At 42.1% G+C, this 16,533-nt stretch overlaps 1 protein-coding gene across 9 annotated transcripts in view; it reads left to right on the top strand.

The window, feature by feature from the left end:
• The first annotated feature begins 272 nt into the window (after positions 1-272).
• The window catches only part of RRM2B (ribonucleotide reductase regulatory TP53 inducible subunit M2B), a 36,211-nt gene continuing 19,950 nt past the window's right edge, over positions 273-16,533 (top strand). For 2 of the 9 annotated variants that reach the window (XM_063816519.1, XM_063816514.1), the window contains exons 1-4: positions 527-1,043; positions 8,702-8,857; positions 14,976-15,092; positions 15,984-16,117. In XM_063816519.1, coding sequence (XP_063672589.1) covers positions 8,816-8,857; positions 14,976-15,092; positions 15,984-16,117 — 293 coding nt within the window. In that variant the 5' untranslated portion in view covers positions 527-1,043; positions 8,702-8,815. Of the gene's footprint in view, positions 1,044-2,359; positions 2,419-6,161; positions 6,283-8,701; positions 8,858-14,975; positions 15,093-15,983; positions 16,118-16,533 lie in introns of all 9 variants that reach the window. The other 7 variants (XM_063816520.1, XM_063816515.1, XM_063816516.1 and 4 more) reach the window with 7 other exon arrangements.

Genomic DNA, 16,533 nt, shown 5'->3' with positions numbered 1-16,533 from the left:
GCGGGGAAGTGGGGCTGGCCGGGGTAGGCGGAGCCCCGAGGCAGGGGAGGCGTGGCTGGCAGAGGTAGGCGGAGCCCCAAGGCAGGCGGGGCTTGCCGAGAGAGGGAGAATCCCTTAGGCCACAGGCTGGGAGGCAGGGCAGGCCGAGGCGGGGAGGATCCCTTAGGCCGCAGTGGGGGAGGCGGGTCGGCCGAGGCGGGGAGAAACCCTTAGGCCGCAGGTGGGGAGGCGGGGCTGGCCGAGGTTAGGCGGAGCCCCGAGGCGGGGGAGGCGGGGCCGGGCCGGCGCAGGGAGAGTCACTCAATGGACAGGCGAGAAAGCAGGACCCGCGCGGCGGGGCGGGGCCGGCCGAGTCCCTAGAGCTGGGGGCGGGGCGGACCCAGCGGACCAGCGGACCACCTGGGTGCTGTCGTAGTTGGAGGTGGCCTGAGGAGCTCAGTTCCCTCAGCGCCCGTAGCTTCGGCGGAGTCTGCGCGATGGGCGACCCGGAAAGGCCGGAAGCGGCCGGGCTGGATCAGGATGAGGTAAATATTGCTGTCGCGTCTTCCCCCTCCCCGCAGTCACGTCAGCCCGTTAGATTGCAAGTTGCAGGACCGCTGTAGGAAATGTTATTCGCCGCGGTCAGGACAGGCCTGTCCGCCCGCCCTCGCCGCAGCCTGGCTTCGTCGTTGCGAGCGCCGGGGAGGCCGTCCCCGGGGAGGGCGGAGGAAGGAGCTGACTTTGGGTTTGCGTCCCGCTCCGCTGCTCTGCCCCGGGGCCAGCCAAGGACGACGCTTGGAGGCCTCAGGCCGGGGTGAGACTTACCCCTGCGTTTATCCGCCTCACGCTCTCCCACCCTCCTTCCCTGTTTTGGAGCCCTGGCCAGGGAAACCGAGGCAAGGAAAGAGGACTGTGGCGGCTCTGCTGGAGAGGTGCATACCATTTGGGATGGTGACAAGGAGTTGGAGCACGCGTGTGGAAATTGACACAGGTGGCTGGGGTGAAGATGACAGGTAGAAGGGGACACGAAATCCTCATGACCTCCTCCCAGTGAAAAAATCAGGGTAGGAGGCCAGTTTTGCTCAGGCCCGGCTCCTTAACTAACTGAATCTTCGGGGTGTCACTTTCTTCCTTTATACAATGGAAGTGATACTTCACAGAGAATTAAGTAAAATGCTTTATGCAAAGTGCCACGAAAGTTGTAGGTGCTTAATAAGCCCAAGTTGTTCATCCTCTCCACAGATCTTATGCTGATAAAAGTACCTAAAATAAATAAACCAGAATTTGTTAGACTGTAGGATTGTATGGTAGTTTAAACTGTTGCTGTATAATTTTCAAACACTGTCATTTTGCAAATACTTCTAAGCCGTTTGTGGACAAGAGAAATGCTTTTTGTACTACTGGAACCTGTTGCTGTGGTATCTTTGATTTAATACTGTGAAGATTTGGGGGAAACAAACGTTTCCACCCCAAGAGATTCATGCTTGGCCCTACATTTCTTTAGAAAGTTGTAGATTCCAGGTTTGAGATTTTATTTTATTTAACTTGATTTTTGTAAGCATTTAGTAACTAACTGTAAATATCCCTCAAGCTTTTTCTTCCTGTTTTGGAACAAATGCGTTTAGTACCAACTTCCCTACTCAAAGGGGAAAATTCAGACTGCTGTTTATGCTAATGGCACCAGCAGTGATTCAGGCTTAACACCTGGATATTAAATTTTATTTATTACTCCTATCTCAATGATACAGACCCGCAAGGACAGACAGAATTTTAGTTTCGGAATGAATTTTAGTGGTCCAAAAGTTTTTAACTTGAGATGCTGGGTTGCCTGAAGCACTTTGTTTTTCTAGATGCCAGAGTGCATAATAGGAGACCTGCATCAGAGTCACTTGGAGTATTTTGTAAAAAATGTAAATTGCTGGACCGACACCCCAAACATAGTGAATCAAAATCTCTTGAGATCTGCATTTTTAACAAGTACTTCAGGTGATCCTGGTACACATATTAAAACAAAAACAAAAAACCCCCCACTGTCTTAAAGGGTCCATAGATAGACTAGAAGGGGCTTTATAAATCTCCTGAAGTGATGTGTAGATTTTGTATGTGCAGATGTGAATCTTCTGAGAAAGGGGTCCATAGTTTTTGTCAATTTCTCAGAGTTAACTATTGCTAATCTAATTCATAGTCTATTGTCAAGGTAAAGTTTAGGCCAGAAAACATTAAATGGCATGCCCAGGACTCAGTAGTGGAGCTAAATTTAAAACCAAGTTCTTGCACCTGGGCGGGTATCCCATTGGTTCTGTCAGATTTTGTGGGAATGGAAATGAAAATAATACTTACAAGTAGTGTATGACTATGACAACATGCAGCTATTTTACAGAAGTAGAAGAGACATAAAGGCAAAGAAACGGAAGTGGTGGAATTGGGGCTGGATAGGAGGTAAGAGCCTGGTATGATGCCAGCCTAGATTGGGGCATCGTAAGTGCTTGCTGGGGAATCTTGACCTAAATTGTTGTCCTGACATGCCCAGGCATGTCTTCCAACTGGGTGACCAGAAATTGAGTCAGTCAGAAACTGGAAGTACCATTCTGGAAAAGACAGTAGAATGTCACTAAGGAATGCCTACTGCTAAACTTTATTTCAAATTCTCATCACTTTACACCTGTGCAGCTATAATAATTTTGTTGTTTCTCTATCTCCTATCTTACCTGCCATTCAATCCTAATTACCATTGCCAAGTTAATCCTTCATTAGACGAGTGCCTCAGTGTCACTGACCCTGTGCCCCCCAAAAAACTCCCAAAAGGGTCTCAATTCCTACCAAAAAGCCTGGCCGACACCTCAGGCTGGTGAAGTCTTGTTGAAGCTGCTTTTTTCATGCTAACTGCCACATCTTAATTCAAGTCCTCATTTCCATCTTTGAAATTGGTTCCTTAGTTGCTTGCAAAATCTAGTTTTTATCAATTAATCCTATACGTGGTTTTCTGATTAGTCTTCCTAATGCCACCTCTATTCATGTTAATTCCCATTCAGAAATTCTCCATGACTATTTGTACCCCCAAATCTGTGGGGTACAGATTTTCAAACTGTACCGTGCAATGAACGCCAGCACCTGGGGTTGGGGGCAAATGGGGAGAATTGGAGTATGAGCCTTCTAGATCTCCGATGTTTGAAGATCTTTGGCCACAAAATTGATTCCTAACCTCTTAGTCTGATTTATCTTAAGAGTCTAGATCCTTTGCTTTAGCCAAATCACATCATTCCTACTTTTGCTTTTCCTTGTCCTGCATCCATTTCAGTCTGTTTTAATCTCAGCTGGCTCCTCTTCTTTCATCTGCCCTTTAAATATCAGCATTCTCTAAGACTGTATCCTCAGTTGTCTTGCTGCTCTATATGTTCTCTCTGGATAATCACATCCATTCCCTTGGCAACCACTAATGGGATCTCCATCACTGGTGTTCTGCAGTGTTATATTTTTAACTGCTTACTGGACACCTTGAAACTGAATTCATTATCTTTTCTATTCTTTTTTTTTTGAGACGGAGTCTCACTCTGTCACCAGGCTGGAGTACATACAGTGGCACAATCTCGGTTCACTGCAACCTCTGCCTCTTGGGTTCAAATGATTCTCCTGCCTCAGCCTCCCAAGTAGCTGGGATTACAGGCGTACGCCACCACGCCCGGCTAATTTTTGTATTTTTAGTAGAGACGGGGTTTCACCATGTTGGCCAGGATGGTCTAAATCTCTTGACCTCGTGATCCGCCCGCCTGTGCTGGGATTACAGGCGTGAGGCACCACACCGGGCCTGAATTCATTATCTTTTCTAATGACCTAGTTGACTTTGTGAGGATATTGTTTGTAACTTTGTTGTTGTCGCCTGGCTTGGTGGGAGGAGTTAAATTAAACTTCCGTTAAACATCTAATGTGAGAAGCAAAATTTTTGTCTGATTTATTTATTTATTCTCCAGGTACTGAGCACCTTGTGTGTACCTTTTAGATCTTGTTATCACCCAGTTACTGGAGCTGGAAACATCAAGGGCATCTTTAACTGTTCTTGCCCCTTGTCCCAAATTCAAATTTTTAAGAAGAATAATTCATTCTACTTCTGAATATCACTTAAATCAATTTTTTTGTGTGTTTCCAGTTCAGGCAAGAGATGGGTAGTACAATAATCTTTTCATTGTTCTTTCTGCCTCTAATTTCTCTTCTAATCTAGCAATGTTTCTACAAAAGCGATCTTAAAACATATATCTGATTATATTATTTGCCTGATTAAAAACCTTCAGTGGCTCCCAATAGCATACATGTTAGAGTTATTAGATGCCAAAGTGTTTTATATCAAAGCAGACCACTTTGACCTGCTCCAAAATTTTTTAAAAATCAGATTACTACTAACCAATTTTGCTCTTTTATTAACCCTGTAAAAATATAGATACCCATGAGCTTTGAAATTTCTATGGCTAGTAGGCTGCTCTCTCATGCACCCATATATTTCTTTTTGTTTTGTTTTGTTTTTTGAGATGGAGTCTTGCTCTGTTGCCCAGGCTGGAGTGCAGTGATCTTGGTTCATTGCAACCTCTGCCTCCTGGGTTCAAGCAGTCCTCCCACCTCAGCCTCCCAAGTAGCTGGAATTACAAGCATGCGCCAGCACGCCCGGCTAAATTTTAGTAAAGATGGGGTTTCACCATGTTGGCCAGGCTAGTCTCGGACTCCTGACCTCAAGTGATCCGCCCGCCTACCTCAGCCTTCCGAAATGCTGGGATTACAGGCATGAGCCACCACACCTGGCCAGCCACCGCATCCAGCCGGCGATATATTTCTGTTCCCACTAGAGGCTGGGCGAGGTGGCTCATGCCTATACTCCCACCACTTTGGGAGGCTGCAGCAGGAGGATCACTTGAGGCCATGAGTTCGAGACCAGCCTAAGCAACCTACGAGACCCCCATCTCTACAAAAATTAGGCATGGTGTCATGTGTCTGTAGTCCCAGCTACTCTGGAGGCTGAGGCAGGAAGATCCCTAGAGCCCAGGAATTTGAGGCTGCAGTGAGCTATGATCATACCACTACACTCCAGTCTGGGTGAAAGAGCAAAACCCTGTTTCTGAAAAAAGAAAAAATGTAAAGCTAGAAAGTGTAGGTGATACATTATGGTGTGGAATATTCAAAACATTTGGGGCTTCAGTCAGTGAGCCAAGTTTAAAAAAACAAAAAACTTTGACCTTATGGCAGAAGATTAGTAAAAATAAACATAAATGTATGTGTTTAGGCTGGGCGTGGTGGCTCACACCTGTAATCCCAGCACTTTGGGAGCCTGAGGCGGGCAAATCACCTGAGGTCAGGAGTTCGAGACCAGCCTGGCCAACATGGTGAAACCCCATCTCTACTAAAAATGCCATAGTTAGCTGGGCATGGTGGTGGGCGCCTGTAATCCCAGCTGCTCAGGAGGCTGAGGCAGGAGAATTGCTTGAACTGGGAGGCGGAGGTTACAGTGAGCCGAGATCATGCCATTGCACTCTAGCCTGGGTAACAGAGTGAGACTGTCCCCCCAAAAAATTATGTGTTTAAGTCACATAGTTTAAGGAATATACCATTTTCTTATGATTCCTACCTTTAGCCAATTTTCAACTACCTGTTTGGAGCACTTTGCATAATAAGGCTTCTACTGTATTATTGTCACTATAAATATTGTTTTTTCAATTTTATTTGGTTTTGGAAAAAAAAATAAAAAGCTTGGTTCAACTCCGAAAAATCCATACAAATGGTTACAGGCTTTTTTATTTTTATTTTTTAACTGCCTATTTTTCACTGTCATGGTATTCTTCAGTTAAGCAGAGATACCAAGAGAAACTTTCATCTGAGGTCATCCAAGAAAAAAGAAAGATAATCTGGAAACACAAGTTTATGCATTGATGATTTGCTGATTTCCTTGCTGTACAGTATAAAACATTTGTTTTGGTTATTTTTATTACTATTTTAATAGGATAAAAACATTTAAAAGTGAAATTTTCTCCTGGTGTTTGTGACATTAGGGGGATCACAGAGTTCCCTGGGAAGTGTTCTCTGCTGCCTTTTAGGTTTCGTCTCTTCCCATTGTCCCCCACTACCATCAAGTCCAGACTTAGAAAATTACTTATAGTTCTTCAAAAATGTCGCATACCATCATGTCTTTTTTTTTTTTTGAGTTGGAGTCTTGCTCTGTCACCAGGCCTGAGTGCAGTGGCGTGATCTCAGCTCACTGCAATCTCTGCCTTCCGGGTTCAAGTGATTCTCCTGCCTCAGCCTCCCGAGTAGCTGGGACTACAGGTACGCGCCACCACACCCAGCTAATTTTTGTATTTTTAGTAGTGACACGGTTTCACCATGTTGGCCAGGATGGTCTCGATCTCTTGACCTTATGATCCGCCCGCCTCGGCCTCCCAAAGTGCTGGGATTACAGGCGTGAGCCACCGCGCCCTGCCCATCATATCTTTTTTCACATTTTTTTTTCTTCTAAAATATGGGTTCTTAGATTAGGTCCACAGAGGGTACTCTGGAGAGCCTAGAGTTTCAAGATGCATGAACTTTCTGAAATTGTATTCAAATGTATGTTTGTGCACGTTTCTAAGCATTATGAAATAATATGTCATCTCTAGCCCAGCTCAAAGGTTGATGTTGGTTAACCTCCTTCTCTTCACATTGCAAAATCCCTCATAATACACTCCTAATCCAGCTACTCCTCTTAATAGTCTACAGGTTATCAGGATAGAACAGGAGACTGTGTATACAAATGTGACTTTCATTCTAACTTAAAGGTACTAGTCTTCAGCAGATCAGTTATTTGTCATCATTTAAAAACTTCATTCATCGTCAGGGCATTTGGTGCTGAAGAGTGACTACTTGTGATGTCCTTCCCAACTTCCAGTAACAAAAGTATAGAAGTTCCCAACTTTCATACTTTGAGTATATCCCAAATTTCAGTAACAAAAATAACAAAGGCCAGGAGTTTGAGACCAGCCGGGGCAACATAGCATGACCCCCATCTCTACAAAAAATTTAAAAATTATCCAGGCGTGGTGACGTGTGCACATAGTCCTAGCTACTTGGGAGGCTGAGACAGGAGGATCGCTTGAGCACAGGAGTTTGAGACTGCAGTGATCTATGATCACACTACTCTGATCTATGCACTCTAGCCTGGGTGACGGAGCAAGACCCAGTCTTAAAAAAAATTGCTCAAATATTTGTGGAATGAGTACCAACTAAGTGCCAGGTACTGTGCTAAGCACAAGGGATTCTACAAGGGTGAAAATGGATTTTACTTTCAAGAAGCACAGGAAACTAGAGACAATTAACAGGGAATTAAATTGCAGTGAGCTATGTACTTATATCTGGAACCTAACCCAGACATTTGGGGTGATGTGAAGAGGGGAAAATGTGATTGATTTTAATGGTTATTGGGTTGTCTCACGGATGTATTGTGGTCCTATGTTAAATTAAAATTTTCTAAAGGTACCTAGAAATCTGAGTACAGGAAGAAGAGAAATTAGCAGCCCATTTACTTAGCTAACATGCTTGACACGATACTAAGCTCTGGGAACATCACAACAAATAAAAATTGGTTCCTCTTCTCCAGGGCTCAAGTGCTGTATCTGAGGAGGCCCATACCTTTAAACAAGTAGTTAAAATCAAGACCATCTGTACTGTGATGGCAGTAGGTATAAAGCACGCAAGCCCCCCTGTATTTGCATAGCCTTATGCTTGTATTTTGGGCTTTCTTCTTGCTAAGCCTTAGCCTCCTCTGCTATAACAGTTGCTTTGGCGAGGTGACAATGGGTGGACGCTGGAGTAAGGAACATAACGGGCCTGTCACAGTAGAGAGAGAGACAATTTTGGATAGGAGTCTAGAAGTTGTATGTGTTCTAATCCTGGTTTATACACGTTTAGCTTATTTGTATGTCCTTTGTTTATACTCATTCTCACACATGTGCGACTCTTCTGATTCTCTTCTGATGTTCCCACTATTTTAAAAATATATGCATGGCACCATTTGCTTCTAGAGTGCCATCATGTTTTGAAGCAGTGTGAATACAGGTATGTGTTTCTCACTTTATTCACAAAGCTTTGAGACAGCCCACAGTGAGATCATATGCAGTAATGTTAGAATGTAAATAGCAGTAACAAATTGGAGTATCAGAAGGCTAAGATGAACAAAGGTTAAGTTGTAGGTAATGAGTTTTCAGATAAGTATTATAGTATTTCAGTGAAGAGTAGAAAGAAAAAACATTAAAGTAGCTTATACCAGTAGCTTATTCATTCCAGCAATCTGTATCAGAGAGGCTTTAAAGGGACATTTTGTTCACAAACTTAGAAATTTGCCCATCATGATGACATTTATGGGTCTAGCTTTGTACTTATCCTCAAACTAGCAATAATTACAATAATTTTTGAGTGCTTACTATATACCAGGCTTTGTTTAAAGCACTTTTAATCATCAGAATAAACCTATGAGGTAGGAATTATTTTACAGCTGAGGAGACTGAGGGTTAGAGAAGTTAAGCAGCTTTCTGTGGTCACACACGCACTTCCTAACAGTATTAGTCAGCTACCAGGTAACAGTAAGGATTCAACCCAGGCAGACAGGCTCTCAAACCAATGCCGTCTCCCTGACTTCCTTAGATGTATGTTTAGGTATGAATAAAGAAGAAATGTCTATATAAAAGGTGTGTTTGTACTTTATTTTTCAAAGAGATCATCTTCAGACACCAACGAAAGTGAAATAAAGTCAAATGAAGAGCCACTCCTAAGAAAGAGTTCTCGCCGGTTTGTCATCTTTCCAATCCAGTACCCTGATATTTGGAAAATGTATAAACAGGCACAGGCTTCCTTCTGGACAGCAGAAGAGGTACGTGGCATTGCCTCCAAGAGCATTCATATCCTATAGTGCAGTGTTCCTTCTTGTTTTACAGGATATTGAAAAACTTTAACTTATATGTTGAAGAAGATCAGTTGTAGAAGATAAGTGTTGGAATTACTGAGACTAAATATGATGTTCTCAATGTTTTAGTTTAGATTACTATCTATAAACAAGTTTTCTGCTGCAACAATGGCATCTAATTCTGCCAGATTTTTATTTCCAATATATTAGAACATTTTTTTCTTTTTCTTTTTCTTTTTTTTTTTTTATTGAGACAGAGTCTCACTCTGTCACCCAGGCTAGAGTGCAGTGGCGCGATCTCAGCTCACTGCAAACTACACCTCCCGGGTTCAAGCGATTCTCCTGCCTCAGCTTCCTAAGTAGTTGGGATTACAGGCGCCAGCCACCACGCCCAGCTAATTTTTGTATTTTTAGTAGAGATGGGGTTTCACCACATTGGCCAGGCTGGTCTCAAACTCCTGACCTTGTGATCCACCTGCTTCAGCCTCCCAAAGTGCTGGGATTACAGGCATGAGCCACCACGCCCAGCCAACATTTTCTATTTTTAAACAGACTTTTAGTTTGATATGGCCAAGTAAGACTTGTCTGACTAGTCTTATAAGGTCAGCAGAATAAGTAAAATTGCAGCTGTAGTCAAAAAATGAGTGAAAGCTGTAGCAACTCTGCTTTCAATTGAGAGATTTATCTGATTGTACAAAATGAGCCGCTGCATGAAGAGTTTGATCCTCTAGGCTGTGGACTCACTCCCGAGTCAGCCAGGTGGAACTCACAGTGCTGCTCCCAATTTGGCCCTGCCCTCAGCTACATCAAACGTGACAGAGTTGCCACTAATAGATCAGCTGTAGAATGCTTTTTGTTAATTCCACCTGGGAGATCAGTTGAACACAGCAAACTAGAAAATATTTGCTGGTTGGTAAGGACAGTGGTCATGAAAATGATTGCCCTGTAGTCTAACTGAACAAATAGTTATTGTCTTAATCTTTAAATATGATGGGTGATACCTGTACAGCACTCTTGTTCTGTATATGTTTGTATATGTATCTCTATAGATAGATGTATCTATTTGGATAGATAGATTTGAATCTATTTTTCAAGAAATTAATTCTATAAACGTTAAACATATGCTGTTAAGAATGCAGGCTATGAGGTCAGACTGCCTAGGTACAAATCCTGTGCCACTACTTACTAGCTATGGAACTGGGAAAGTTACATAACCTCTCTGTGTATCCTCATCAGTAAATTAGGCTAATTGTACTTGGCTATTTGTGTTGTTATGAGGATTTATGAGATGTTTAAAATGGTAGTTGACACTTCGTAGGCACTAAATAAATGTAAACTATTATTTTATGCACAGAAGGGGGAAAATTTAACCTAGAAATCAGAAGGCACCAGTGTTTGAGGCTTCTATTACACTAATTTTACCCACTTACCCATCTTTGTTATATTGTAGTGTTATATTGTCAACATCTTTGTTATATTATAGTTGACATACAGAGCAAAAAACCAAACCACACAAAAACAAACACCCAATATTTTCATACGTGGTCATAATGCTCGACACACCTGACTGTCCCTAACTGTCTGTGGTTTTTAGAAAGGTTTTTTGTTAGATACGGTTCAGAGAACGAGTGGCATACACAGGTGGCTTTTTCGTTCATTATGTTAAAAAGGTACTTAGGATTCTTAGGATTCTTGAAATTCATTTGGAAATTAACTTGCATCTTTTAGCAAAGGTAATATGTGACCTGTAACAAAGCAACACTAATTTTTAAAAACTGAAATCTACAGGTTGGTACGTGTTCTGTAGCTAATTATAGGACGATTCAAATACATATTTTGAAGATAAATCAAACACATTTTTAGTTCCACATATTTTTCATTTACAAATTATGTAAGTTACCATTTAGTCAGCTTAAATGGTTGAGCTTAATTCTTAAATATGGCTGATCAACAGAAACCCTGATCAAAAGACAAAAGTCTGGGGTTTGGGACTTTTTTCTTTAAAGCCACTCAGGCAATTATGATAATTGTCTAGTTTGGAATCAGTATTTAAATGATGAAATTGAGAATTTGCTCAAATAAGAAAAAGCTAGGCAGGAAGGGAATATTTCCAATGTAGTGTAAATAAAATTTACAAGACCTTTGAAACTGAGTGTTCAAAGAAATAATTTTAATATTTAAGAGGAAGCATCTTACAATATTAACATTTAATATCAAATATATAATATATAAGAGGTCGAGCATGGTGGCTCACACCTGTAATCCAAGCACTTTGGGAGGCTAAGGTGGGCAGATCACTTGAGGTCAGGAGTTTGAGACCAACCTGGACAACATGGTAAAACCCTGTCTCTAGTAAAAATACAAAAATTAGCCAGGCGTGGCAGCAGGTGCCTGTAATCCCAGCTACTCAGGAGGTTGAGGCAGGAGAATCGCTTGAGCCCAGGTAGCAGAGGCTGCAGTGAGCCAAGATCATGCCACTGTATTCCAGCCTGGGCAACAGAGTGAGACTGTCTCCAAAAAAAAAACCTGAGGGGTTATAATATATATGAATGAAGAAGATGTCCTTCAATTAAACCTGAGTTGAGCTTTTAATAGAACAGAACTTGATTTTTAGGTTGCATATTTTAAAAGATGAAGACAAATATTTCCTCCACCCTGCTCTGTTGTATCCCCAGTGCTTAGCATGGTGTCAGGTGTGCAGTAAGTGCTCAGCAAACACTTAAAGAATAAATTAGTGGGAAAAAGGATTTGGAAAATAGCATGTGATTAAAAGATTGGGACGTTAGTCCTTTTTGGAAAGGTCAAAGAGATTGAGGCTTGAGGCTTTGTGGGTTTTTTTTTTGTTGTTGTTGTTGTTGTTGTTTTGTTTTTGAGACAGAGTTGTGCTCTGTTGCCAGGCTGGAGTGCAATGGCACGATCTTGGCTCACTGCAACCTCCTCCTCCTGGGTTCAAGCAATTCTCTTGCCTCAGCCTCCCAAGTAGCTGGGACTACAGGCATGCGCCACCATGCCTAGCTAATTTTGTATTTTTAGTAGAGACAGGGTTTCACTATGTTGACCAGGATGGTCTCAATCTCTTGACCTCGTGATCCACTCACCTTGGCCTCCCAAAGTGCTGGGATTACAGGCGTGAGCTACCGTGCCCAGCCGAGGGTTTGTTAGAGTAAATAAAAGAAAGGCAAAAGACAAAGACAATTACATATTCCAACTGTTTATGAAGTTAATTATGAAAAATATTTAAAAGATTTTTTCTGACAAAATTGAAGCAGGATAGTTTCTCCGATCCCTTCGTGGGTGGGAACTGGAATGCGCATGCTGGAGCTAGCTGGCTGCTTTGGCGCTGGCAGGGGCAAACTCCACTCACTTGAACCCATTGCGCTCAGCCCCTTGAGGGAGGGAGCATGCAGGTGAGCAGGTGCAGGAGCTTGGGTGAATTCTTTTGGGCACTGGCAGGAGCAAAACTCCATGCAGGCCTCATGGCAGCATCTGTGAGGAGTACCCACAACCCTTGAAGCCCCAGAAGGAATGTGTTATAGTTAACTCTCTTTTAGCTTTTGCCGTCCGCAGATGGCTTAAGTTTTAACGGCTCAGTGGGCCCTCTGCCTTTTCACATGGGGCAGTTGGTCTCCACCAGTGAGGGCAGAGGGTCAGTGTGACAGCCTTTAGCATCCACACCTGTGGCACCCACGCTCTTGTTCAGCATCCAGGAAAAATCAGATCACATGAACAAATCGAAGAGTGGTAAATACAGAGGATTTTATTGCCAATGAAAGTGGCTCTCAGTGGGAAGAGGAGCTGGAAAGAGGATGGAGTGGAAAAATAATCTTCTCCTGGAGTCTGTCTGGCCATCCCTGGCTGACTCCTCTCCAAAGGAATGCTGTCAAGCTGTCCCTCTGAAGTTAAGCTGCTTTTCTCCAACATCCAACCGTAGTCTCTGACATCCAGCTGCTTCTCCTCTTCTCTCCTCTTCTCTGCTGGTAGAGCCTGGGGTTTTTATGGGCACAGGGTAGGGGAGTGGGGCCATGGGTGGTTTTGGAAAAGGCAACATTATAGTGGGAAAACAGAAATACATGTCACTTTGGGCTGCAGTTCCAGGATTGAGGGTGGAGTCCTCGCTGGGGACCATCTTCTTCTGCCCAGAATTTCCCTGCCTCCTGTCCCTATCAAAATGATGTCTACATATGCTGTGTGATGGTATTTGGAGGTGGAGCCTTGGGAGGTAATTAGGTCATGTGGGTGGAGCCCTCATGAATAGGATTAGTGCCCTTAAGAGACATGAGAGATATGATCTCTCTCTCTCTCTGCTATGTCAGGATACAGCAAGAAGGTGGCCATCTGTAAATCAGGAAGAGGGCCTTCACCAATAACCCAACCATGCTGGCATCCTGATCTTGGGCTTTCAGCTTCCAGAAATGTTCAAAAAGAAAAATAAAAGTATGCTGTTTAAGCAACCCAGTCAATGGTAATTTGTTATAGCCCCCAGAACTGACTAAGGGAAGGTACATTTAAAGACAATTTTTGGCTGGGTGCAGTGGCTCAGGCCTGTACTCCCAGCATTTTGGGAGGTTGAGGCAGGCAGATCACTTGAGATCAGGAGTTCAAGACCAGCCTGGGCAATATGGCAAAACCCTGTCACTACCAAAAATACAAAAAATTAGCCAGGCATGGTTTTGTGTGCCTGTGGTCCCACCTGTGCCTCTGGAGGCTGAGGTGGGAGGATTGCTTGAGCCTAGGAGGCAGAGATTGTAGTGAGCTGAGATTGTGCCACCGCACTCCAGACTGGGTGACGGAGTGAAACCCCATCTCAAAAATTAAAAAAATAAACAATTTTTAAATTGTAGGTTTCACCAAATTCTAAAGTACGTCTCCCTTAATTCCAAAGGCTAATTCTAATGAACATTTTCAAAAATATTTCCATTCCCAATGGAAGCCATACCTATGTATAAACTGCTTTAAAAAAAAAAACTAGGTTGTTGGCCACCTGTGATGGCTCACACCTGTAATCCCAACACTTTGAGAGGCTGAGGTAGGAGGATTGCTTGAGGCCAGGAGATTGAGACCAGCCTGGGCAACATAGTGAGACCCCATCTCTTTAAAAAAACAAAACAAGGCCAGGTGTGGTGGCTCGTGCCTGTAATCCCAGCACTTTGGGAGGCCGAGGCAAACAGATCATGAGGTCAAGAGATTGAGACCATCCTGGCCAACATGGTGAAACTCCATCTCTACTAAAAAATACAAATAATTAGCTGGGCATGGTGGCGCCTGCCTGTAGTCCCAGCTACTCGGGAGGCTGAGGCAGGAGGATTGCTTGAACCTGGGAGGCGAAGGTTGCAGTGAGCCAAGATCATGCCACTGCACTCTAGCCTGGCGACAGAGCGAGACTTCATCTCAAAACGAAACAAAACTCAGGTTGTTACCTGCCTGGCATTACTTCTGGATATAAAAGTAGACTGATTACCTGGCAGTAAAGTAGCAGCTACAGTTGGTTAATAGGTGCCTAATTATCTAACACCATAGCAAATATTATATAAAATGTTAAAGCAGTGACTGTTGAGATTCATTAGTTTATTCACTTCAGTGCCTTCTTGACTAGTTTTTACTCTCCCCCCTCCCCTTTTAGCCCTTCTTTCATTTGCTTCAGTGCCACTAGATTATGTTAATTTGAATATTTTTAAAGTACATCCTGGCCAGCTTCTTAGCCAGAAAATTTGATTCCATCGTAATTTTTTAAAGATAAATTTTATCGTATATGTTTAAGGTGTACGACATGATGTTATAAGATATATATATATAATAAAATGGTTACCCATTATGTAACAAATTAATATTTCCTTTGCCTCACATAGTTTAGCTGTTCACCCCCCCACCAAGAATAGCTGTAATCTACTCATTTAACAAAAATCCTGAATATAATACACTTGTTAACATAACTTTTTTTTTTATTTCTTTGCAACGCTAACATCTTTCTTTTTCCATAGTTTACTGGTAGTGGGATATTCCTACTTAACAATAGAAGTTAGTTTCCCAAACACTTTGAGAAGAACTTAACTCCAAATTAAAATTTTTGAAAATCTTTTTATTCCAGGTCGACTTATCAAAGGATCTCCCTCACTGGAACAAGCTTAAAGCAGATGAGAAGTACTTCATCTCTCACATCTTAGCCTTTTTTGCAGCCAGTGATGGAATTGTAAATGAAAATTTGGTAAGATTTTTGCTTGATTTAACTTTTGTTCTCCTTTATCAGTTAAATGATGATAATGTCAGTAAGATTATTAAATTCAGCCAAAGACAAGATGTCTAAAAAATGAACTAGATGAAGCTTAACTCTTTAAATGTTTTTCTGATGAATTGCTTATCCTTTGACCAGCAAACTATTATTAAATCAAGCATAAATGATACGAATCAAAACTATTTACAGTGCATTAACATGAGTTTGATTTTTACTCTCAGATAGTAAGCTTAATAGAGAACCTGCACCTTAACCTTTGGAGCTCTGTAATAGAACACTGGGTTCTGGCTCCCCATTTTAAAACTTGATTATGGTTGATCAGGAGGCATAATTTCTTTTTAAAAAGAATTAGAAAGATAGGCCGGGTACAGTGGCTCATACCTGTAATCCCAGCACTTTGGGAGGCTGAGGTGGGCGGATCACGAGGTCAAGAGATTGAGACCATCCTGGCCAACATGGTGAAAACCCATTTCTACTAAAAATACAAAAATTAGCTGGGCGTGTTGGCGCATGCCTGTAGCCCCAGCTATTTGGGAGGCTGAAGCAGGAGAATTTCTTGAACCTGGGAGGCAGAGGTTGCAGTGAGCCAAGATGGCGCCACTGTACTCCAGCCTGGTGACAGAGCGAGACTCCATCTCAAAAAAAAAAAAAAAAAAAGAATATACTATGCAAATAATTTACCATGGAGAATTGATGGATAAACAGTACTGCCTAGGATACTGCTTAAAATAATCCATAAGGTCTTTCTGACCTGTTTGTTACATGACAGGCAGTTTTTAAGTGATAATGCTGATGTCCAGATTCTGATTTGCAGTGTTTAATGAGAGCCTATAGAACTGGATATATCTATTTCCCTTATCTTAGGTGGAGCGCTTTAGTCAGGAGGTGCAGGTTCCAGAGGCTCGCTGTTTCTATGGCTTTCAAATTCTCATCGAGAATGTTCACTCAGAGATGTACAGTTTGCTGATAGACACTTACATCAGAGATCCCAAGAAAAGGTATTGTTGGGATTTTATTTACAAAATATTGCTTACGGCTTGGTTATGTTCAGATCAGAATTTATTCCAAAACTCAATGTTAAGGAAAGATTATTCAAGTATGGAAGTTTCTGAGCATATTATTTTCTATTGCTTAATAATGTATTGGGTTTTAAAAAAAACTTGTTATAGAACCAGTTAACCTTTAGATATTTTATCTTTAAGAACTGTTCAGTAGCATCTTTTGTTTAGAAATTGAATACTCAAATTTAGCTGGTTTTGTATGAGACCAGATTCAAACCAATAATTTGAGTTTTATTTCTGTTCTATGGACATGTAAAAATGTATAAAAACTACAGATCTGGTAGCATACTGTAGAGTTACAATTATTATCTCTGATTAAGTTTAGTCCAATTAAGAAAAACAAGTGAGGCCAG

This window comes from Pan troglodytes, chromosome 7 (assembly GCF_028858775.2).
Source record: "Pan troglodytes isolate AG18354 chromosome 7, NHGRI_mPanTro3-v2.0_pri, whole genome shotgun sequence".
Lineage (NCBI taxonomy): Eukaryota > Metazoa > Chordata > Mammalia > Primates > Hominidae > Pan > Pan troglodytes.
Note: the sequence above shows the minus strand (reverse complement) of the source record. Positions and strands in the feature narration are given on the sequence as shown.